Below are 24452 nucleotides of genomic sequence, written 5' to 3'. Positions count from 1 at the left end.
AACTCAACAAAGAGCAGGGAATCCCCTGCCCTCCTGGCAAGCAGAGGGTTAAGGAAAGGATCGAGTCCTTCCTTCTAATTCTTTCCTAGTCACACTGCGTGCAGGCTCCAGCCCACCACCTCCTCCTCTCCGTGCTCTAGGGACTCGCAGGTGGGAGAGAGAGAGAGAGGGCTGGCTTGTGGGGACCGGGACTTTTGCCTTCCTTTCCTCCCCCCCACCCCGTTAAACTCCTTCCCTGCATTCTTAGCCAGCTGCTTCTCCGCACACCCCTCTTGTGCTTCTTGTCCCTTCTGTGTTTTTCCTTCCCTCCCCATTTAAAACGTGGTGACAAAGCACGGATCCACATGGATCCTCAGGATTTTTGCATTGGGTCACCCCAAATTCACCATCAGATCACATAGCATGTCCATGGCTACATCTTGCACCAAAAAAATCACGCACCCACTGTTGCCTAGGGTCACAGTGGTGCAAAAACGTGGTTACAAAGCACGGATCCACATGGATCCTCAGGATTTTTGCATTGGGCTACTCCAAACTCACTGTCAGATATTAAAAATCTTTATAAAATAGAGAATTAAATACATACAGAATGTTAAATTTTCAGTTTCGAAATATTAGTACTAGTTTAGTACTGTATTTCTATATTACTATAGTACTGTATTAGTTATTTTCAAATACTTAAATATTTTTAGGGTGTAAGACCCAATTAAAGCCCGTTATTTACATACAGTATTACAGTATTTACATACAGTATTACGCATACTGTATTAACTTTATTAACTGTATTAAAGCATTAACTTTGAGATATTATTTTTATTTAATGAACCCTCAGCCTTATTCAAAGTAAGCTTAAATTAGCTATTTCACTTATTAATCAAAGTGCTATTACTGTGCGACAGCAATATTTTATGTTTTATTCTTTTAATGATAGTTTAGGATTTATTTAAATATCATTTCAGTCTTTTCAGAGCTATATATTCACTGCTCTGTAATAGTCTATAAGCATAATTGTTACTGTAAATTAAATTAGCTTTTTACGAAAATACCGTGTGTGTTTATGTTTTGTTTCTTTTTTCAAAGCCAAAAAGTGTTTCAGGCTTGTCGAGTTTCCCGGAGTGTGGAGTTATAGAGAGTCGAGTTTTCGGGTTTCTAATGTTGATCATATGACTCTAAAATACTTTTAAAAAACTTTAAAACTCACTAATTTTCATCTAAAATTTAGAAAACTTCCCGGGGCAGGACCCCGGTATGGGCCCCCCCAATATTTTTTATAAGTCGGCGCCCCTGCATTTCCCCCAGGGCCCTGCCCTCTTTTAATTTTTCAAAAAATATTTTGCCACTTGCGTAAAGCTAAATGAGCTCAAGGTGCAGGCTTACTGTATATAAATACTGTTGACTTGCAACTTGTCTGCATTTAACTTGTGGAACAACAGCTTTACTTGTATGGTGCCTGGCCAGCATGCAATGACACAAATTAAGTGCACAGAAGGCAGAGAGCTCTAAAGCACTTTTCCTGTCACACAAAGAGATTTTAAGCTCTCAGCCTTTCTTATTGGGCTCTGGGAAGGTCTCACATATGGGCTCCTGGAGGCTCCTGTGAGAATTTGTGGGATCCACGTAGAGCCTGTGTGAGAGGCTCCCTTCCAGAGCAAGGCACAGAGCTTAAAAGCTCTGCGTTAGGTAGGGGCCAATGGCCTCCTTGATGTGTCAGCTCCAGAAAGTTAGAGATGTTTGCACAGGGGAGGTTCCAACAAAATCTAATCTCTCTTTTTTTCCTTTTTAAATAGATGTTGGTAGTATTTCGAAACCCCAAAGATGCCGCTGTATCCTATTACCATTTTTACAACAAAAACCCTGTTCTTCCAAATGTCAGCTCTTGGGATGATTTTTTTCAAATGTTCATGAGCGGCGAAGGTAGGTTAGAAGTTCTCACATTCTGTATTTCTGAAACTTCCCTCAAAGTATTTGTGTAGAGCTTCTGTTCAGATGAAAGGCAAACAAGTTTCAGATCAGCAGGACTCTTGATTGCAGGGAAAAGCCCAGTCGATATTTCTTTTACTCAGACTTGCATCATCAGTAGTTGTCCTCCAGATAGTGGTGGATAGCCAGACTCATCATTGATGGGTAATATGAATTTAGGCATCTTTTCAACACCTGATGATTTGTGTACAGATTTTACATGTCATAAAATGGCTGGTGTTTATCAGTGTTGGGTTAAACGGAATGAATGAAGTGTTGTATTTTCATTGTAGGATATGTGCACCTTTTGCCAGCAACTGATGTCATTTTTGTTTTTTATCCCCCCCCCCCCCCCCGGCTATGAAATATGCTGTTTGCATTTCTTTTCAGTTTGTTGGAAGTCCTACTTTGACCATGCTCTTGCTTGGGACAAACATATGGATGACGAAAATGTCATGATCATCACATTTGAAGAGCTGAAAGAAGTGAGCATTCTTAGAAATTGAGATGATTTTGTTGTGCCTTCATTTTCTTAGATGGCCTAATCTAGCTGTATGTGGAAATTAAGACAGGTGTATTGATGGTTGTTGAATTGGTAAAGGGAGAGGCATTGTTTTGCTTTTCTCTTTCTGCTCCCTTTCCCTCCCTCCTCATTGCCTTTAGTTTTCTTTTCCTTAATAAACCTGTAGTTAATAATTCTTTAAAATGCATTCATTTTTGACTGAGGTTTGGAAGTTCTTTCTCATCATGCTGCACAGTACTTTCCGCTGTGTTTCTGACAGTTTTATATTTTGACTTTTCTTCTGCCACAACTACTTTTGTTAAGTGCGTGAGTATTGTGTGTGTGTTTTGTTTTTTCCCTTTAGCAGGTTTGGATATTTTAAATGTTTTAAAATTAAAAAAATAAATGGCAATCCTGCAGTTCATGAAATACTAAGCACACCAATATGCCAGTCTGATTAAGTATTCTGGTGTAAACTCTCTGGGTGTGCTCATTCACAGGCTAAGTTAGTTTATCAGAAGTAGTGTTCCAAACTTTTAATCATCTCAAACATTTCTGAGTTAAAAGGAATATAGATGATTGAACATGGCACACTGGAAATGCTTTTCAACGAATATAAGTTACAGAAACAAATAGAAAGTTATAAATGATGCACCTTTGCTGTGACAATGTTTCTGTGCTTCCTTTCACGCTGCACTTATTTTGCTAATATCAGATGCACCTTTTTAGGGCAGTAAAGCACATACCTTACATTTATGAATATATTTATTCAGATGTTTAGCCTGCCCCATTCTTGAATCTCAGGGCTGATTCTAACTTAGAAATCTACCTTAGTAGCAATTATATTTATGAAGTCATAACTAACTTTATTGTCATTTTCCAGAATCTTCACGAAGGAGTGAAGCGAATAGCTGAATTTTATGAACTACCTCTGTCGGATGAAATGATTAAATCTGTTGCAGAGAGCTCTACCTTCCAAGCAATGAGCTGTAAATCTGAAGAAACACATGGTCGGTTTGCTCCTGTCCTTTTCAGGAAAGGTACTGCAGTATTGATTTTATGCCACTAGTTTACAATGAATTTTATTTCTTCCAGTAACACAAGCACCCTCTAGTGGTGCCATTGATGGAAAAAACCAAAATAGTTTTGATCCATTTCCTTCTTTCTCTCTCCCATCCTACATATAGAACCAAAGTTCAAAAGAACTAAGAACCCTTATAAAGCCTCTGTAACACCATTCTCATTTTCTTGCTATCATTAGAACAAGGACGTCTTATGGTCCACAATAGTTTACACATGTCATACTTTAAATAGGCAAATTAGTCTGCAAAAGTGGAAGCTACTTGTGCTGTGACATCACAGTTTTCTGCATTCTTTCCTACCAATGATGTCCAACTATGTAGAGCAGGCTTCCTCAACCTCGGCCCTCCAGATGTTTTGAGACTACAGTTCCCATCATCCCTGACCATTGGTCCTGCTAGCTAGGGATCATGGGAGTTGTAGGCCAAAAAACATCTGGAGGGCTGAGGTTGAGGAAGCCTGATGTAGAGTAAGAGGCATAAAAACCATGAGCCCAGGGCAGCTCATGTTTTATTATGTCAATAATCAAACAAGACAGTTAAAACTCTGAATAGTGATCTAAGTGATCTGGGAGCTAGTTTCTTTAACCAGAACCATTTTGACAGGGATAAGCTTCCAGTTTTTTTCAATGGTTTCAGACAACAGAATATTTCCACAGATCAAGGCAAGCTTCTCTACTCTTTCTCGTGTTTGCATTTTTTTATTGGTGTCAAACTCCCCCCCTCCAAAAAAAAAAAGAATGGTTTTTTTCACCTGCTGCAAAGATAAGAGACATCTGCAGCAGGCGAAATGATTTGAGAGTTCTACAAGTTTACAATATACTGAAATTATAATTGTGTTAAATTCTCTTATATAGCTACTAGAAGAGTAGCCAGTGCATTACAAGGAAGTAAGAATGATATTTTAAAAATCTTGCCTTAAAAACATGTCAGCCATCATTGTAAGATAATATATTTCATGGTGTGTGTGTCTGTGTGTGTGTGCGCGCTTCTTTTAATTCTCAAAAATCTCTTCTCTCTTCTCTTGGGAGGAAAAGCTGTGTTTCAATAATGATGATGATGATGATGTTAAAAGAAACAGAAATATTTGAAAAAGAAAACCTTGCAACTGCATGCACAATGCACACATATACCCCTCAAATGTTTCTGTCACTCACTCTTCACATCCCCAAACAGCCCATTCTGATGCATGCTAGTAATGCTCTTCCTTGCTTAATCCCAAGAAAGGGTGCATAGGGTTACAGGATGAGAAGCATGATAGTACACCCTTCTGCTTTCACATTCCAAAACCATAAATCTGATCTGTGAACCTCTACATAGGGAGGCATATATAGTGAGATTCATTTTTCATTGTTTCTTTACAGGTGCTGTGGGTGACTGGAAGACTTTGTTCACTGAAGCTCAGAGCCGGGAAATGGATGCAAAATTTGAAGAGTGCTTAGCAGGAACTGAACTGGGTGCAAAGCTGAAATATGACCAATATTGTAAATTTTAAACCTTTGGATTTGGAGGTTATTATCTAAAGCCTTTGGGTTAAGAATAAAATGATGTTTAAGTGCTAGATACATCTATGCACAGAAAATTTTAAAAAATGCTCTCAGTCTTTTTTGCTTTAAAATCATGTAATCAAATTCGTAACATACTAAATGGGGACAGCATGAAGTTCAACACGTATGTGTTATGAAGTATTTCTGGGGTGGTGATCTCTTCTTTAATGGCTATGTCCTACTTCAAAAGATATGCTGTACTTGTTTTACCTTCTCAGTCATATTGTGGAGCCAAAACCCACTGTCCCATTTTGGCATACACAGTCTATGCCAACAATACTGACCCACCTTGCAGCAATGTTGCAAAGATGACTGAGGTACTCTCTGCAACATGCTTTATAAGCACTTACTGTATAATACTTAACATTTACTTATTTCAACAAAACATCTGTCCTCAAAGACAGCGATCCTAGTCCCACACCTCACAACTGTCTACATGCACACCATACATTTAAAGCACATGGTTCCCCCAAAGAATCCTGGAAACTATGGTTTACACCTCACTACACTACATTTCCCAGCACCCTTAACAAACTGCAATTCCCAGGATTCCTTGAGGGGAAGTCATGTGCTTTAAATGTATGGGCTGGATGTAGAATCGCAGGTGCATTTCATTCTCACAGCAACTGGCAAAGGTGTAACAAATGTAGAAAGCTACCATGGCAAAGTATGGCAGGTGTGGGGAATCGTTGACCCTCCAGATGTTGCTCCCACCATCCCTAGCCATTGGCTGTGCTTGCAGCAACATCTGAAAAGACAAACATTCCCCATACCTGAAATAGGGAAACAAAGGCATTCTGTGCATGCTCAGAGGCACTTCTCTGTATTTCACTCTTTCAAGCTCAGCTCAAAAATGATAAACATGTATTAGTTTTCAGCCTCTAGTAAATCATATCTTAAAGTAAGCCTTGTATCAATCTGGCTTTGCTATTAGCTGACACTGACAGGTTTTTTAACCAATTCTCACTGACCCAGTTACTAGCACAATTACATTCTGGGACTGATTCTTCGAATTTCCTTCGCAGTTAGACCTAACAGTGCCATTACAATACTGTATATTACAACCCTTCAAGGCTTGTACCAGATATGTATACGTTGCAACCTGAAGCACAGTTCTAACCATGTTTAGTCATCCCATTGACTTCATTGGGTCTTACTCCCAGGTTAATTGGGGTTAGGACTGTGGCTTGAGTTGTTCAACCTCTACTGATATATGACGATCATTGTTCATGGTCTTGGGTATGAATTTGAAGGCACATGAAATAGCGACATTATGGAAACTGAGATGTGGGACTGGCGAATGTCAGAACAGGAGATCACCTGGGAACCCCAGGTGCAGTTTTTTGTCCCCCCCTGCTCAGTGTCTGCTGTCCTGGGCTCCTTTGGGAGTAAGGGCAGGGTATAAATCAAACAAATAATAACAATTCACATTAGTCGAGCCTTGAAATTGAGGCATGGGTCTGCTCAATGCCAGATTAAGCCACCTGACACCCTAGGCGTGGAAGACAGCTAGGATCCCTAATCCCATTACTCAAGCCAGTTTCGGCAAAACATTCATCCATTCATTTCTATGCCGCTTTATAATTCTAAGAAGAAGAAGCAATCTCCAAGAGGTTTACAGCCCACATCAAACCATCAAAGAAAGCAATGCAAAATAAAACACTGCAGAGGAAAGTCAAGTTATAAAGCATGCATTCAAAGCAACATAATTAAACGAAGACATCACCACAACCGTTGCAAAAATAACACTTTATGAAAGGGGTTCAGATAAAGTTGGAAGACGAATGATTCAGTCAGGTATGCCCCCCCCCCCGATGCCTCTGAACCAGAACCCCTTTTGAGGCGCAGTTATAAAAACAACCGAGGGGGGGGGGAGGGAACTCTCCTAGCGACCAGGCTGGGCGGTGAGGAGACCAGGCCGGAAGTTCCAAAGCCGACACGTTCCCGGTACCGCCAGCGGCGCGTTTCAGTTTCGATTCTCCGTGGTGGCCGCCTGTGCCGGGGAAGGAGCGGAGCCCGCTTGTTGCAGGGAAACGAAAGCGGAGCAGCAGCGCTTCCCGCAGACGGACGAGTCTCCCGCTCGGAAGCAGTCTTCTGCAGAGGGGGCTCCGCCGCTTTTGGCCCGGACTTGTCCCAAGGAGGAAGCAGCTGCCCACCGACCAGCCAGTGGCGCCGGTGAGTACGCCGAGGTGGTCCTGACCCCGCTGACGGGAGGCGTCCCAAAGTCGGCGCCCCGGGGCGCGGGAGGAATCCCACCCGATTCCTACTCGTGCCAGCCTGCTTCGTTCCAGCGGGGCTCCTTCCGACGACGTGGGCTTTGGGCTGGGGCAGGTGGCCGCCTTGCAGGGGCGCGCCGAGAGGAGGGTTCCTTGCCCGGGCAGCAAAACAGTTACTTTGTGGTCCATTGCCCCTTTGCTGCCAGGGAGGGCGAGAGGCACTTCTGGAAGGTTCTTTGCCAAATCCTTTTCACGGCCTCGCCCCTTGACTTGGGCAGGAAGGGAGAAGGGCGCGCCGCTGTGCCCCAGGGCAGGCGGTCCTCCTGTGAAGAGCATTGCGGCCGCTTTGGCCAGCCTGGGTCCAGGGGACGGCGCGGGTGACCCTGCTTGGCTTTCCCCCTGGAAATTTGTTTTGGCCACAGCGTCACCAGTCACAGGGTGCTGTGCTCCTTATCAGTTGGTTCACGATGTCCCAGGTCATAGAAAAGCAGCCAGCGTTTGAGTGAATCTGAACTCTTAGGCTGGATCGATAGAATTGTCGAGTTGGACGGGGCACGACGGTCATCTAGTCCAACCCCATGCAATGCAAGAATCCTTTTGACCAGCGTCGGGCTTGAACCTACCATCCTGAGATTCAGAGTCTCACGCTCTACTGGCTGAGCTATGCCTGCAGCTGCTCAGTAATAAGGAAAGGGAAGGTTGAAAATTGACTATTGAGAAGTTTGTAATAGAATTTTTCTTCTTGGCATCTAAGGTCTTCTCTGCATTCTTCCCATAGAGCTGCTGACAAGCTTTCTGATAGGGGAAAGGGGAGAGTGTTGTAGGGGGTCCTGTGATGTGATGTTTAGAGGGAGCAGAGAGCCACTCTCCTGCCCCTTTTGGCCCCACCACACGGAGTGGCAGATTGGCGCTAGTCTGGGCGGTGGTGGAACAAAGGAAGTGTTAGAGAGTTGCTGTTCATTTCTTTTCTTGGGGAAATGCCTTTGCTTCCACTCCCAGTTTCCCAGTTGGAACGCTTCTGAGCAGCTTCCAGTTCTACAATTCTTTGATTCTACGATTCTGTGTTTGTGTTGGGCCTCCTGGGGAAGTGGTGGTGGAAACCACTGTTGTGTACCACCAGTGCCATGGTGTGAATGGGGGGGGGTGTATTTCCCACAGTCTCTTTCCCAAAGTGCCCAGGTTTTTCCCCTGGTTTCTGTACTTATAACATAAGGGGGTGGGGAGTGTTGTTAATAATGCAGTGTTCCTTCGAATTTATTTCAGTTTCCTAGCCTGTACCAAAATGGCAGACAACCAAGCTGTTCCAAGAATGTACATGGCGAAACTTAATGAGTATTGTCAGAGAAGACGTTTACGATTGGACTATAAGGATCTTGGTTTCAATGGCCCATCTCATAATCCTGTGTAAGTGGATGAAGAATGTTGGGAAGTGGGGACAGGGAGGAGTGAGGAAATTCACACTTCCCTCCAGATGTGTTTTATGCAAAAAGTAAACAGGGCAGGAATATTGGTATGGCAACTAAATTAAAGGATCAGTTTTTTTGGATAGCCTTTCCCCCACACCTATGTAAAGTCCTGCCCAGTTTACTTGTGTACAACTGAAACACTTCCTTAATCGTCCCAGTTTCTTGGTCCACTAAGATTTTCCAACTCCAGAGAGAAAGCATAACATAGGACCAGGCTTCCCCTACCCCCAAGACCTGACATTGCCTTTTGTTTCTCATTCCAATTATAAGGGTGGGAGAAAGTAGTGCATTTTCTGTGTTGTTTTGCTTCGTTTTCCCTCTCTTGCAGATAGGTTAGCAAACTATCCTTAGAAACTGCACTGTTGAACCCTCCTACTCTCCAGACAGCTGCTTGAAACAGCATCTAATTTAGTAGGATGGCTTACTGTGGCTCTCCAGATGTTTTTGGACCCTGGCTCCCAAGGCAGCATGGCTGATTGTCAGGGATGATGGGCGTTGTACTCTAAAACATATAGAGGGCACATGGTTGGTGAATGGAGCCTTATAGGACAAAAAAGGGAAGCCAGCATTAGGCACACTTTACAAATAATAGCAATGAGAGATTTACAGGAGCAAACTATCCAGATATTTCCCATTTCTGATTATCCAGCATACAAGATTTAAAGCATAAAATTCAATCTGCAAGCATATTTTGCAGACTGTGGGCTTTTAACTCTCTCTTTTTCATTGCAGATTCACTGTAGCAGTTGAAATAGATGGAAGGCAGTATAGCCAAGCAACAGGTAAAAGCAAGAAGGAGGCAAAAGATCGTGCAGCATTCTTAGCCTGGGAGTCCATAGAACGAGAACTGCCAGTAAGTAGACCATAAAGCATACATGTCAAGACATACAAATAATCTAGAAAACAGAAAAGAGCCTTTGATCTTGAGGTATACTAAAAAAAACCCAATCTTGTACAGTGGTACCTCGGGTTACATACGCTTCAGGTTACAGACTCCACTAACCCAGAAATATTACCTTGGGTTAAGAACTTTGCTGGTACCAGGTCAGAACTAGGAATGACACACACCTATCTTGTATCAGGTCTAGCCTTCTGGCCTTTGCCTTGTATGCGTATTGTTATTGCCATGTAACATTGCTAAATAAGAACAGTATTTTGTGAGGCCTGCTGCCAACTTAGAACATGAAACCCAAGGTAAGTACAGACCTCCCCATACCATGTAATAAGGAGGAATTCAGTGAGAAACCTCTCACTGTTCAAGCAAACTGACTTATACATATTGTTTACAGGCAGATCCTGTTTTAAGAGCAGAGCAGCCGCTGCCTCCTCTGGCACCACCACAATATCCTGTTTTAAGACCACAGCAGCCGCTGCCGCCTCTGTCATCGCCACTATCTCAGTCGCCTGAGCCTGCTGCAAATCTGGCACAACCAGCTTCTTCACTTAACTATCTTGCCTTGCTCAATGAATATTCATCGAGAAACAAAGTGGTGGTTGAATATGTTGTGGTTTCTAAATCTGGCCTGGATCACATGCCAATGTAAGTTGTCATTAATAATTGATTTTTTTGTTGACTACTACTCTTGGCAACTTTTTTTGGTTAAACCTAAAGCTCTTAGTGATTTGTAGATAATAGTAGATGTCTTTTTGTGGTATTTGGGTGCCAGCTCATACTGAGGTTTTTTTAACTCTGGCTTTTGGGAATGGTCTGTGACATTTAGTAATTTCACCACTACTATGGCTACTACTGGGATGCGGGTGGCGCTGTGGTCTAATCCACTGAGCCTCTTGTGCTTGCCAATCAGAAGGTTGGCAGTTCGAATCCGCATGACGGGGTGAGCTCCCGTTGCTCTGTCCCAGCTCCTGCCAACCTAGCAGTTCGAAAGCACACCAGTGTGAGTAGATAAATAGGTATTGCTATGGTAGATAAATAGGTATTGCTGTGAAGAGAAGGTAAACGGTGTTTCCGTGTGCTCTGGCTTCCGTCACAGTGTCCCATTGCACCAGAATCAGTTTAGTCATGCTGGCCACATGACCTGGAAAGCTGTCTGTGGACAAACACCCGCTCCCTTGGCCTGAAAAGCGAGATGAGTGGCGCACCCCATAGTCACCTTTGACTGGATTTAACTGCCCAGGGGTTCTTTACCTTTATCTCACTACTATCACTACTATTATTATTGATTAAAATTATATACTGCCCGTCATTTATCTACCACTTTGGGATACCCTGACCTAAATAAATTAAAATGTAGGAAAATGATATGTGAGACAGGTAGCAGTGAGTTTGTAGTTTTCCATAGCCAAAGAAAGGCTTGAGGTCCCGATGCAAGGCTTTTTATTTCCTTCCACTTCCCACATGCCCTCAAAATGGAGGACCCTTCAGAGATTTTTTGAGCTTGTTCAGGGTGAAGAGAAAATGGAAGGGCCACTATGCCTGTGTGGACTCTGCTCTGTTCATCCAATTTCTGACTCTTGACTATATGCTCACTTTTGTAACAAAAAGTTTTGCTTGAGGTCATTAGAACTTTGTGTGGAGAATGGGTTCCTGCCCAAGGTCTATAGGAGTGCTGCCACATCTACAACAGTGTATGCTAACTTATTTCCACCCTCTCATCTGTTATGCCTTCTAGTTTTCACTGTGTCTGTAAAATTGATGATAAAGATTTTGGTGAGGGAACAGGAAATAATAAACAAACGGCAAGACGGAATGCAGCCAGGCAAGCGTATGAAAAGTTGAATGACCATACTTCAAGGGTATGTATTTCATATTAGAGGAAAACAACAGACTGTGTTTTTCATGTGTGACACTTTAATGTATTTTTAATCTTTATTGGAAGCCGCCCAGAGTGGTTGGGGAAACCCAGCCAGATGGATGGGGTACAAATAAATTATTATTATTATTATTATTATTATTATTATTATTATTAATTGTCAGTGTAGCCATTTTCTTTGCAGGAAGTGGGCGTGTCCTATGAATAGTTTTGCCAGCTCTCACCAGCCCCTGCCAGCAATGTGATACTTGTTGGGGTTGATGAGAATCATAGAATTGTAGAGTTGGAAGCTACCATGAGGGTCATGTAGTCCAACCCCCTGCATCTTTTGCTTGATGTGAGGGTTGAACCCATGACCCTGGGATTAGGATCTACTGACTGAGAGTTATAGTCCAGAACATCTGGAGTGAACTGGGTTGGCCAAGGCTGGTTTAATCCCTTTCATTTCGTTGCCATTGTTACTTTTTGTTGCAGTAGATTTTTTTAAATTCACGGTTAAGGTATAATTCCGAATTGTTTTTCAGGCAGAAAGAAGTGCTTCCCTTCCAAATAGTTCTAGAAATCCATCACACAGTAATTCCCAAGAATCATCACCAGAGGCATCTGGGACGTAAGTTAAACATTTAATGATGTCTCTTTAAAGTACTCTTATTCTAATTGTTTTTTGTTGATTTAATAGCAATGCTGTACAATATAGCATTCCATAATGAGCAAAAGGGACACTTACGTATAACATAGCCTTGTAAATGGAGAGGAAGGTGTGATTGGTAGCAATTGAAACAGTGCTTTATTAATGGTAGTATCACAGCTGTAGCCCTCCTTCCCACAGGAGGTTAAATTGTCCTCTTATTTATTTTGCCAACTTCTAATGTATTTTAATCTTGCCTGTATGTGGATCTCTTATTTCAAGCCACTTGTGGTCTAGTGTGTAAACTGGGCTGCTCTTTCACTTTATGCAGTAGTTAAAAGTTCTTCAAATGGATTTTATCCCTGCCTAATCTTTAGAGTAGTCCGTTTTTGGGAAGTATGTTGCAGCTGAAAATACAAGCTTAGAAAAACCTGTTCGTTATACACTTCAGTTAAAGTTGTTATCCCTGCTTGAAGCTTTTGATTCAGACATTAAATCCATGGAGTTGCCTTTTTTTAAAAAAAAAAATCATAGCAAGCAGCAAAATCATCCTCTGTGCAAAAATAGAAATCTCTTGGAGAATAAAATACAGTGTTGCTGCACAGGAACCTCTGGAAGATAACAATTGCTGAAAAAGTAACATCATAAATGAAATTATTGAAATGTACAGGCAAACCAAATTGTTTTTGTATAATATGTCATATACAGTGGTACCTCTGGTTACGTACTTAATTCATTCCGGAGGTCCGTTCTTAACCTGAAACTGTTCTTAACCTGAAGCACCACTTTAGCTAATGGGGCCTCCCACTGCTGCTGCGCCGCCGCAGCACAATTTCTGTTCTCATCCTGAAGCAAAGTTCTTAACCCGAGGTAATATTTCTGGATTAGTGGAGTCTCTAACCTGAAGTGTATGTAACCTGAAGCGTATGTAACCCGAAGTACCACTGTTTTGATATTGCATGGAAATCTGAAAGACAGGCAGTATGCTCATCAGCCTTAAGAATAATGGAAATTATGAAAACCAATCTGCTGAAAATGATTTTGCCTTGATCCATCCCTGTAAAGCTAATACTCTCCTCATCCTCTCTATGGTTTTCCCCCACAGGATATGCAGAAATCAAGCAAAATAATTAATTAACTTTATAACCCAAACTATTAAATAGAAACTTAAAGGGTATTGAAGTGTATTTGAGAACCATTGAGAATTGGTTTTATGTTATCAATTATTCCTTACTTAAATCATTTTTGTTCCTTTCTTCCTTTGGTTATAAATTAAAACCAAAAGGAAGGAAAACACTGAAAGAATTCAAAACTGCTGTTTGAAAACTTGTATTTCAGGTCTGCTGAAGAGGCTGTGGACCTTGCTTCCAACAAATCGCATAGTATAGTTTTTCTGAGCTCCAGTATATATTCAAAGTAAGGAACAATTTCAATGGCAATTTAAAAGTGGAGAAACAAATGGTGCTTGAGGAGAGAGTCTGCAGACTTTATCTAGTCTACAGTTTCTGTCATCTTTTTGGAAGGATTAGGACAAGGGTAGGCAACCTAAGGCCCAGGGACTGGATGCGGCCCAGTCACCTTCTAAATCCGGCCCGTGGACAGTCCGGGAATCAGCATGCATCTCTGGGTTATTTGTGGGGCCTGCCTGGTGTTTTTACATGAGTAGAATGTGTGTTTTTATTTAAAATGCATCTCTGGGTTATTTGTGGGGCCTGCCTGGTGTTTTTACATGAGTAGAATGTGTGTTTTTATTTAAAATGCATCTCTGGGTTATTTGTGGGGCCTGCCTGGTGTTTTTACATGAGTAGAATGTGTGTTTTTATTTAAAATGCATCTCTGGGTTATTTGTGGGGCCTGCCTGGTGTTTTTACATGAGTAGAATGTGTGTTTTTATTTAAAATGCGTCTCTGGGTTATTTGTGGGGCATAGGAATTTGTTCATTCTCCCCCCCCCCCCAAATATAGTCCAGCCCACCAAATGGTCTGAGGGTCGGTGGACTGGCCCACAGCTGAAAAAGGTTGCTGACCCCTGGATTAGGAGGAGCATAAGGAAAGTGTGTGTCCAGGCAAACAAGTTCCTGTAGTTCAAGGATACATTCCAGCCTAGGCAAAAGAACTGGGGGAGGATGTGGAGCAGAGCTAGTGAGGGATGTCATCTGGAGAGGGGTCCAAGGGCCAGCTAGTGAGGCCCACACTAGTATACAAACAGACTTCTCTTGACTTCAGAGCATTTATGGCACCTGAAGTGGACTTCTGCTTGATCAAGATTAGGAAAGACCTGAGTTATTTGCATGACCTGGAGCAGGCATGGGGATCAAATGCACCCCTCCAGGCCTCTTGGAAATCTCCTCAGGCCACATCCCACATTGGCCCAGCTTCACGCCCCCAAGTGTTTCTGCCTGGCTGGAATACATCATTGAACTCTGGTGATGCCTTGCGCTAGCCTGGATGCAGGATACAGAGGTGTATGTATGTGGATAGAAACCAGCTTCCTGTACCAAGGTAACATTTGCATTCCTTGATCTGCCAACTCTTGCCTCTGGCGCTGCCCACCGTGGGCATGTGGCCCTCCAAAGGTTGCCCAGTAGGAAATGCGGCCCTCAGACGGAAAAGCAGTCCCCACTCCTAAGGCAGAGGAGATAGTGAATGTGGAAGAGCAAGTGTTTTCCAAAAACGTGAACTAGAAACATAACCTAGGAAAGTCTGGGCACAACTGAGGCCTTAATGAAATGCTTTTTTAATGCTAAGTTACACTGTGGTGTTTTTCATATGCTTTGTCTTGCTTGCATCGTTGAGCAGGCTTGAGTAAATATGCTACGCTCACAGGGATCATAATGGGCATGCTTTCTGGTTTTGATACAAGAAATGTGCCTATATTTTATTTGGTGGACCGTTTTTATACTTTACCAAAACAAAAAAACTGAACTACCTCCCCACCCTAAACTTCAGTTCAAGATAGCACTCCATAAATGGCAGATAATGCTGACATTCGTTTCAAATATTTCTGTAGTGGTACAGATCGGGATTCCAGTTGTAACCATGTAGCTGACAAACTTGCTAATCGGTTTGGTGCCATACAGCTCAATGAAGCTTCTCCATCCTCTCTGGTATGAAAACTTAATTTCTATTGCCATGACAGTATTAACTATTGCTCTTGTTTGTGTGCGCTAAAATATTAATCCTGCTATAATTTCTTATAGGTCAGTACTGAATTGAAATACATTGGTCAGTCTGATGTAATTTTAAGTATACTGCCTTTCTGCCAAATAGCTCCTAGGGTGGTACACCAAGGAAATACAGAAGGAAAACTGGCAGGCAACAGTGATGAGCAGGGGATGGGCTCATTCCATTCCACTGGAATATCAGAAGATGCCTTATAATGAGTTAGAGCAGTGGTCCATCTTGCTCAGTGCTGTACACATTGACTGGCAGCAACCCTCTAGGGTTTCAGATGGGATGTTCCCAGTCCAACCTGGAGGTGGAATCTGGAACCTTCTACATGCCAAGTCCTACCTGGAGGTGGAATCTGGGACCTTCTACATGCCAAGCAAGATGCTCTGCCACTCAGCTACAGCCCTTCCCCAATTTCAGGTTACTGGCCCTCAAGAGTAGTCTGTTCGGTTCCATTTTGTGTGAAATTTTTAAAAGAAGAACACAAAAAGTCTGTATTTCAATGGTCTGCCTTTATTCACACTTTTAATGTAAAACACAGTTTTTTCAATGCCATTGCACCCATTTCCCTCTAAAATAGCATTTTCTACACATCTTTTGCATAAAATAGGTATTTTTGTGTGCAATCTTTGTACACTGAAACTTCATCGCAAAGTGTGAAGAAGTGTGTAATCCAAATGGATGTTTTGTTCCAGTCAAATTCAGGCGCATCAGGTCAAGTCAGTCCATTACAAGAAATGGATCAAATCAACTTCTACATCCCTAGCTAAGGGGCAGAGTGCAGAAGCTATAAAGCAGCTAGTCACATGGGGTTGATTTTCCTGGGTTGTTTAACTCCTCAGATCTGGGGAGTTTGAGTTGAGGTCTGTGGAGCTCCAACCAGTGGGAGCTTCCTCCCAACCAGGACCTTGTATGGTTCAGGAAAGAGGAAAAATTTTCTTGACCTGCAGTGGTCCTGTTTTTGAACTCTGATGCCTGACAATAACTGCATTCTGATTTTGAGTGGTGTTTTTGAGTTTTAAGCATTTGGCATTGTTGTGGTAGAACTTCAACATTAATTGTTTCTTCTTGATTTTGCCATAGGCAAGTCCCAAAGGTTCTGCTGTGAGACCTAAAAAGTATGTATTCATCTTTTGAAATGGATGCCCTTCATTCAATAGATTTATCGGTTAGTTAGGGGAAATGATTTAACATCTTAAAGTAAATGGGTGCTTACAGATGTTCTTGTGTTTACTGCTCAAGTGTTACAAAGTTTCATTTCCAATTTTTTTTCTTTCCTAAGAAGAGAGACACCATTGGCACCGAAATTTTCAAAGCTGAATCGAAAGCAAAGCAAGTACACCATCAATGAAAAGTAAGGGTAGCCTTCAAAAGTGCTGCTGATTTTTTTTTTTTAAAAAAAGTTTCACCTTTTATACCTTTGAAATTTGAATTGAATTGAGACTACGTGGAAAGATGGTTTGTGAAGTACTGACAAAAATGCAACTAGTCGTGTCCATGTTAGTGGTAGCTGGTGATTTTAACACACACATTGGTCCCTGTCCAAGTACACACAGACCTTTCCATTTGCTGTCATGAAAAGGTCTGATTAAATTACAACAGCTGATCTCCTTTAACAAGCTGGTAGTTTAATTGAGTGGCTGTTTTCTGTGTGTGAGCTATGCTGGTGTGTGTTGTTTTTAATATTGTGTGTTAGGTTTTTTTTTTTTTTTTTTTTTTTTTACTACTGATTATTGATAGCTGCTGTCAGGGAACTGCCATCAGCTCAGAGGCGAGAGATGGAAGGGCAGTTGTGTTAGAGGGAGCCTCCAAAGATCTTGCGAAGGAGTTCCTTTTCTGGAGAGGAGGAAAGCCCCACCTCCAGTGGAGAAGAGGGGCAAGGACCAGAGGATGCTAGGGAGAGCCTTAACACCGAGCCTGAGCAAACCGGAGAGGCGGGAAGCACGCCCTTGCCAGCGCCCATTCTGCGCAGTAGTCTTCGGCACAGGGAGGGGTGGAAAAGGCTGGGGGTGACGCGGCTTTTATCCTGGGGGAGGTACAAAGACCGACCACTCCCGGATTCTGCTAGCGATTGAGCCAGCCATGAACTTACGACGCTCTTCACCAAGAATAAAGCCTGGAAAAGACAGGTCGGAGTCTTGCCTGGTTACTCTCGAGCAACCACAGCAGCATCTGATAGCTGCCTTGTGCATTCAATGAATGACAGCAAATATACCCACTTCTAGTCTGCTTGGATACCTTGGCTGCTGCCTTTATTTCATCATTAAATTAATGGTTGTTGCGGCTATATTGCCATTGTAACACTTTTCAAGGATTTTGACATTTAACACTAAGACTTGCCTTCATTTTTGGAACCAGGTTTCTGGACGAATTTGAAGATATACAGAAAATTAAATCTGGTGGATATGGAACCGTTTTCAAGGCAAAACATTTAGTTGATGGTCGATTATTAGCAGTCAAACGAGTCAAGCTTCTTGTGTAAGTTACCTTGTGTTTGCTTATTATTTTATTTAAGCTAATTTAAGCTTTAACAATTTGTGCTGTTTTCCACATGTGAAATTATTTTAGTTCTAATTTTAGAGGAATTACGGGGCACTGTAAGTCAAAGTTTAAAAGAGTTAGGCTCAACAGTGGCTCAGTTGCTAATGCAGGAGTAGTCAATGTAGTGCCATCATCCCTGGATGACCAGGGCTGATGGGAGTTGAAGTCCATCAACCACTGTGCTAATGCATGAACAAGTGACTGGGTTAAGGACATGCCATTTGCCTTTCTGTTCCTGGGCTCTATGTTGTAACGAGAATAGCTATGGTTGCATCCAACTAAATTCTATTCAGAGTCGACCTAAGCATTCCAAATCAGAAGTCCTTTTTAAAAAAGTGGTCTAAAAATAATCCTCTTTACAGTACAGGCCACTCTCAACTTAAGCTGGGGTTGCGTACTGGGTACAGCATGTAGAACCAAAATCACATATAGTCAAAATACCGTATTTTTTGCTCTATAAGACTCACTTTTTCCCTCCTAAAAAGTGAGGGGAAATGTGTGTGCGTCTTATGGAGTGAATGCAGGCTGCGCAGCTATCCCAGAAGCCAGAACAGCAAGAGGGATCGCTGCTTTCTCTGAGCAGCGATCCCTCTTGTTGTTCTGGCTTCTGAGATTCAGAATATTTTTTTTCTTGTTTTCCTCCTCCAAAAACTAGGTTCGTCTTACGGTCTGGTGCATCTTATAGAGCGAAAAATACGGTACATTGGGTCCAATGGTGGGTGGACCATTGCCAAAGTCTTTTTTGCCTTCCCCTTTTATTTTTTATTTTAATTTGTCACACACATAACTTTGAATGGGTACAGGTTAAATGCATGTAAGTTGTGAGTTACCTGTTCACATATTTAGGGTTTGTTTTGCATACATTTTTAACAATACTCTTTTCCCCTTCTGACCCCCTTCCCCCACCCCAAACCAGAGGAGAAGAAAAATCAAAAAAGGAAGTACAAGTCTTAGCAAAGCTTGAGCATGAATATATTGTTCGATATTATAATTGTTGGATTGGGAAAGATAATATCCCATCGCCAGAGGATAGTGACCTGAGGTAATTCCACTGTGTAATTAGAATCTCACTAAGGTGCCATGTATTCTTGCTTTTTGTGTAAACCAGGGGTGGATAAGATTTTGGCTTTATTGGCCAGATCAGCTTTGTGACATCCCATGTTGATAGTTGGGTTCTCTTGCCCACCTGTCAGAATCACTTGCATAGGGTTCAGAAGTGCCTGAGAGTCAACTGGCTGTCAGGCCTGTGCTTAGCACTCAAAAGACCGAGCAAAAGGCTGGCAACTCGCTTTCTCCTCCTCCACCCCCTCCCACTAGCTGACGTTTATTATTTTTTGTGGGTGATCATTTTTATTGAGTTCCTATTCTAAATTTTGCGTTGTTAATGTTATTGCCCTAAGACCCTTGGACAAATTAAAGACATAAAGAATAAACTAAGCATTTTGGCAGTGGCTTCACTTTAGGAACTGACATCTTTTTATTTATTTTATTTATCACTATATTTTGCTTGTCAGTTCACTGCCTAACTCTAAGAACAGTTGTAGCTGTAGGTAAATTCTCTTGGTCCCAGAATCATTTCCCATAAATAAATATGATGGTGCTAGGATCCAACTCTCTCACTAGAGACCTCAGTGGCTAGGCGTACATTTTACCAGCTAAACAATAATAAAAAAAAAACTTGCACCGAGTTTTAGCAAACATGAAAAACTTAAAACAAATCCTTATTTCATGATGAATAGTCTTTAGAGACTATAATGTAACTTATGTAGAAAACTATTTTTAGAAATATTTTTCCTTCAAAAGCATTTTATTTTAAAAATCCGATTTAATTTTTTTAAAAAATCCAATTTAAATTTTAAAAAAACTTTGATTTTTAGCCTCCCTGCTTTGCTGCCTCCATTGCATCCTTATTGTGCCATCCAGCATAGATTTTCCAGGTAGTGCAGGGCCTCTTATAGTCTAGCCCAAAGGAGGTGGCAAAACTGATGGTAGCTGTCTCTGACTTTGCAAAGTGTTTTGAGGATAAAATCGCTTGCACACCCCACCCCACCCGGGATCATGACTGCTGTTACAGCAGATGAATCTACAGGGTTACAGAGCACTGTTTAGTCTTGTTGTGTTGGATGAGTTAGTAAACCTTGAGGATGTGAACAAGGTGCTTGGATCAGTCATCTGTTTTATTTTTTGCAGGGTGGAAGCTGACTGCCTTTTCATAGTGATGGAATATTGTGAAAAGGGGACACTTAAAGATTGGATTAGTAAGGAACGTGCAAAGGAAAGCTATCATGAAGATGCCAAAATTAAATTCCAGCAAATAGTGGAAGGGGTCGCATATATTCATTCTCAAAACTTAATTCATCGAGATCTCAAGGTATGCAGATGAGACGATTACAATATCAGGTGTGAATGATAAAAAGTAAAATATGAACTATTTCATTCCTTTATTTCTCATAAATGGCAAATGGTAAGAAAAACCTCAGGAGAAATTTTTGGCATAGCATCAGTTTTTGGTTCCTCTTCTTCAATTGTCATCCAGTATTGTTAGGTTGGGTCTATGTAGGCTTCTCAGTATTGCAAGCGGCATGAATTCCACATGAAGGTAATTTCAGACCAACACTTATTCATAACATCATTACTTTTAGATCAATACTACCTCATCTCTTGCTGTGGCAAGGTATTTTAAAGCTGACCCACTTGTTTTATTTGCTCTCCTGCTAATAATTCAATTGATGTATTTTATTTTATTTTATTATTTCAGTTGTATTGGGGGTGGGCTTAATCTGGAATATACTTTGCCTACAAGGTAGACGTTTTCATTTGGAGGGGAACTTGAAAGGCACAGCAGATTCTTTAAAAAAGCAAATAAGAAGCTGAGGTGGTTCAGACACTGCAGGATAACTGTTGAGTAGACCATGATGACTCACCCAGAGTTTAATGACTTTTGCATCTGAATATTTTGTTTTTTTGTTTCTCTCTCCCCTCCCCCCAGCCAATAAATATATTAATGTCTAGAGACAATAAAATAAAAATTGGTGATTTTGGGCTGGTAACCACAGGTGTAGATGACCATTCAGTACAGCGAACAGAAAAGAGGGGAACACTACTATACATGGCTCCTGAACAGGTAATACTTTTAATATTGGATCCATGCATTTGCAATGGCACTTTTCTCCAAGGGCAGTTGTAAATTTGTTCTGCGTACACAAGTGCACACTCATAATGACCATCATCATCATCACCCCCACAAAAAATGCTTATGCCCCTGTGGAGATGGCAGTACCGAATCGGTGGTGCATGCCCTTCTGGCTTATTCTCTTTATAAAGACATGAGGAATGAGATTATCACCCCTCTTTTATTGTCTATTCCGGGGTGCCCAACCACTGCCACAGTGTCCTTTCTCTTGGCAGATCAAGATGAGCAGGTGACAGCAAAGGTTGCAAGGTTTTTAGCTGGGGCAATCAGAATAAGATCCACTATTTGACTACTGATTCAAAACCCTAAAATGTATTTCTATTCTTTTTATATCGTATTTATATTGTATTGTTTTATTGCTATGGCCGATGGCTGACAGAAATAAAGATTCATTCATTCATCACCACCACCACCACCCCATTATTATTACAACAACAACTCCTCTAAGTTACGTTTGACTGAGAGGGAATGGCCGTCTCCAAGTCATTCTGCTAGCTTAATGACTGAGTGGAGAATTGGGAAAGAACCAACTGCCTTGATCCTGTAGTTAGTTTTCAGGAAAAAAATGTCAAAATGTGCTTTGAAGTGCATAAGGCCTATATGCTTAAGCTCTATGAAAAGTTCCTGTTAGAGCATGTTCTTATAACCTAATGTGTTCATGTTTGCATTGTTCACAGGTGGGGAACAAATACGGAAAGGAAGTGGATATCTTTCCGTTAGGATTAATTTTATTCGAAATGCTTTACACATTCCAAACTTTTCATGAGAAACATGAGGTAAATCTGAAAAGTTTTGTTAACAGCACATTTTTTTTCTCAGAAATGTATAGAAAATATATATGCACAACCAGGGCTCCAAACAGTTGAGTGGGTGAAAGGGGCAGGACAGAAGGATGAAGGGGCATGTTCATGTGTCTATGCATTCTTGCTAATGGACAGTGGTCTAGAAAAGCTGACCTCTTGGCGCTCCTTCCTTCATAGTCTGGGGAATAGCAGCAGAGTTGTTAGAGGGACAGGGGAGGTTTTGCTGGAGAGAACAACCAACTGGCCGCTGCCTCCTCCATCCACTTACCACAGAGCACACAGGATGCAGGTTTGTTGCCTTAGATGCTGGCAGTTGTTTTGCGTGATACAAATGCAGCTTGTATAAATGGTACATCTCCATTCTAGGTCGCCAGAAAGTTGCTTTGCTCTTGTCTTTCTTGCTCCTGCTCTGTCACTCCCTCTTGCAGATACACACCATGGGAGAGCAGGCCAGATAGAGATTGTTGTGCAGGGAGATGAAAGGCATGGGTTTCAGATGCATTGCCTCCCCCTTCCCAATTTGAGACCAAGAATCTCCACTACACCCCAGCCCATAAAGCATCATGGTTTTTAGCAAGCAAATTATATTTTTAAAAACCTGTATCTGAAAAGTATTATGTTTAAGGTTACTGCTTTCTAAAGAAACCCACAACTTTTCAGGAATTGCCACCAACTGGCCTGCTCAAGGAAAGGTTTGCTTCTATAAATTCAAGAGGCTGCTCCTGAGGTGTGTGCCTTTTTGCAAAAGGAACCTCAATCCAAATTTATTACCAGCCTCTCCTCCTGTTGAGGAATGGGAAATGCAAACCAGCCATTCACCCCTTCCTTCAAACAGTTCCTTAAGCAATGTTGTTTTACTAAATTGGAAAATGGAATTGAGACTTAGAACATTGAGAGTCTGCAAGTGCTCCAGCTGTTATGGAGTCCTACTAATGTTTCTCATTCTGCTCCCAAATGTTTTTTGAAAATGAAAATGAAAAATATCCCATTTGCAGACTTTGTTGTAATCATTAACTCTCCCTTCAGGCATTTTTCTCACTTGATTTATGAATTTGATGAAGGGGCAATGGCAGGCTCTGCCCCTCCCTTTTCATGTGTCCTTTGAATGCCTGATTGAAGCCCCTATGAGTACACACGAGGGCCCTCCAATAAATGTGTGGCATGAAGGAGTTCTTCATGTTTGTTTGTTTATTGAAGACAGGCTCCCTCAAACTCGACCCCCCAGATGTTTTGAGACTACAATTCCCATCATCCCAGACCACTGGTCCTGCTAGCTAGGGATCATGCGAGTTGTAGGCCAAAAACATCTGGAGGGCCGAGTTTGAGGAAGCCTAATTTAAGACCTTTATATACTGCTTTTAATTTATAAATTCACAAATCTCAAAGTAATTTGCTATATATATATATATATATATATATGCAGGTTTTGGTGTCCTCGGGTGTCTTCCCGTGTAAAAGTTGGGGTGTCTAGGCGACGTTTCGACGAGGTCTCACTCGTCATCTTCAGGCTGGTGCTTTCGGCTTCTTGTTACTGGAACAGAGCAGGATCTCAGTGTTTGAGTTCCTATAAATACTGTAGAGGGGGTGTGGTGTATAGCCTCCAATGTTCTGGGCAGAGAGGAAGTTCCCAGGCTAGTGTGCCTTTTCTTCTTTTGTTCCTTAATTACTTGAGAGATATCTTGAGTGATTTCTTGAGTGATATCCTGAGTACCACTTAGGTGGGTCATTAGGTGTGGATTAGTTGTTAAAGTCTTTGTGTCTTGACCTCTTGAACTTTGTGAAGTGTTTTCCTGAGAAGATGGCTGTACTGTACTTAGTTGTGCTCTGGCTTGGCTTCGTGTATAGGGGCGAGCTGTGGTTTTGTGGCTTGTGTCAGCTAGGTCTGTGTAGGGATTGCAGGGGGGTGCAGCATCCGGAGGTGCCACCATGGATTGGCTACTGGATGGTGTCTGTAATTCATCTGTGGAGAGGGTCTGGGTTTGGGTCTGGTATGGTTGATTGGTGTTGGCGTTCTGTGTGCCTCTGGATCTGGTGTCAGTTTTTGTGGGGAGGGCTAATTTCCAGATGTCTGGCAAGCGGGATGTGTCGTCACGCTTGTTCATGTTGTGAGGGTGTTTCTCTATCTCGATGGCTTCCATGATTATTCTCTTGTGGTGATGTTCCGTGTTAAAGAGCAATTTGGAATCTGCAAAATTAATTTCGTGTCCTGTTTCTTTCATGTGTTGGAAAAGAGAGGAAGTTTTTTCTTCTTTTTTGACGGCATTCTTGTGTTCTGCGATACGTGCATTTATTCGTCTGTTTGTTTGTCCAATGTACGTGGCTGGGCAGACTTTGCAGGGTATTTCATAGATCCCTTGGTTTTCCAACTGGATTTTATCCTTGGGGTTTCTGAGGATATTGGCTATTTTTTGGTTGGTGCAAAAGGCTGTTTTGATATTGTGTTTATGGAGGATTTTGCTAATTTTATCTGTAGTGCCCTTGATATAAGGAAGGAGGGCCATGCCATTGTTTTCTTCTGTGTCTTGGTTTTTGGGGGGTGTTTCCTTTTGGATTAGCTTCGTAATCCTGTTTTGCTGG

General features: G+C 41.9%; 1 protein-coding gene across 1 annotated transcript in view; it reads left to right on the top strand.

Annotated features, from left to right (window-relative positions):
* Positions 1 to 24452, top strand: part of LOC309338656 (uncharacterized protein) — a 39221-nt gene that overhangs the window by 11739 nt on the left and 3030 nt on the right. Inside the window, exons 5-23 of the mRNA XM_081855978.1 lie at positions 1788 to 1914; positions 2350 to 2444; positions 3345 to 3501; positions 4905 to 5034; positions 6861 to 7262; positions 8567 to 8707; positions 9502 to 9622; positions 10059 to 10309; positions 11400 to 11523; positions 12065 to 12150; positions 13507 to 13584; positions 15178 to 15274; positions 16422 to 16456; positions 16621 to 16692; positions 17697 to 17816; positions 18796 to 18921; positions 20070 to 20250; positions 20869 to 21003; positions 21750 to 21848. Of these exons, the coding sequence (XP_081712104.1) occupies positions 1788 to 1914; positions 2350 to 2444; positions 3345 to 3501; positions 4905 to 5034; positions 6861 to 7262; positions 8567 to 8707; positions 9502 to 9622; positions 10059 to 10309; positions 11400 to 11523; positions 12065 to 12150; positions 13507 to 13584; positions 15178 to 15274; positions 16422 to 16456; positions 16621 to 16692; positions 17697 to 17816; positions 18796 to 18921; positions 20070 to 20250; positions 20869 to 21003; positions 21750 to 21848 (2577 nt within the window). The remainder of the gene's footprint in view (positions 1 to 1787; positions 1915 to 2349; positions 2445 to 3344; positions 3502 to 4904; positions 5035 to 6860; positions 7263 to 8566; positions 8708 to 9501; positions 9623 to 10058; positions 10310 to 11399; positions 11524 to 12064; positions 12151 to 13506; positions 13585 to 15177; positions 15275 to 16421; positions 16457 to 16620; positions 16693 to 17696; positions 17817 to 18795; positions 18922 to 20069; positions 20251 to 20868; positions 21004 to 21749; positions 21849 to 24452) is intronic.

This window comes from Podarcis erhardii, assembly GCF_964252035.2.
Source record: "Podarcis erhardii genome assembly, chromosome: 3".
Taxonomy (NCBI): Eukaryota; Metazoa; Chordata; class Lepidosauria; order Squamata; family Lacertidae; genus Podarcis; species Podarcis erhardii.
Note: the sequence above shows the minus strand (reverse complement) of the source record. Positions and strands in the feature narration are given on the sequence as shown.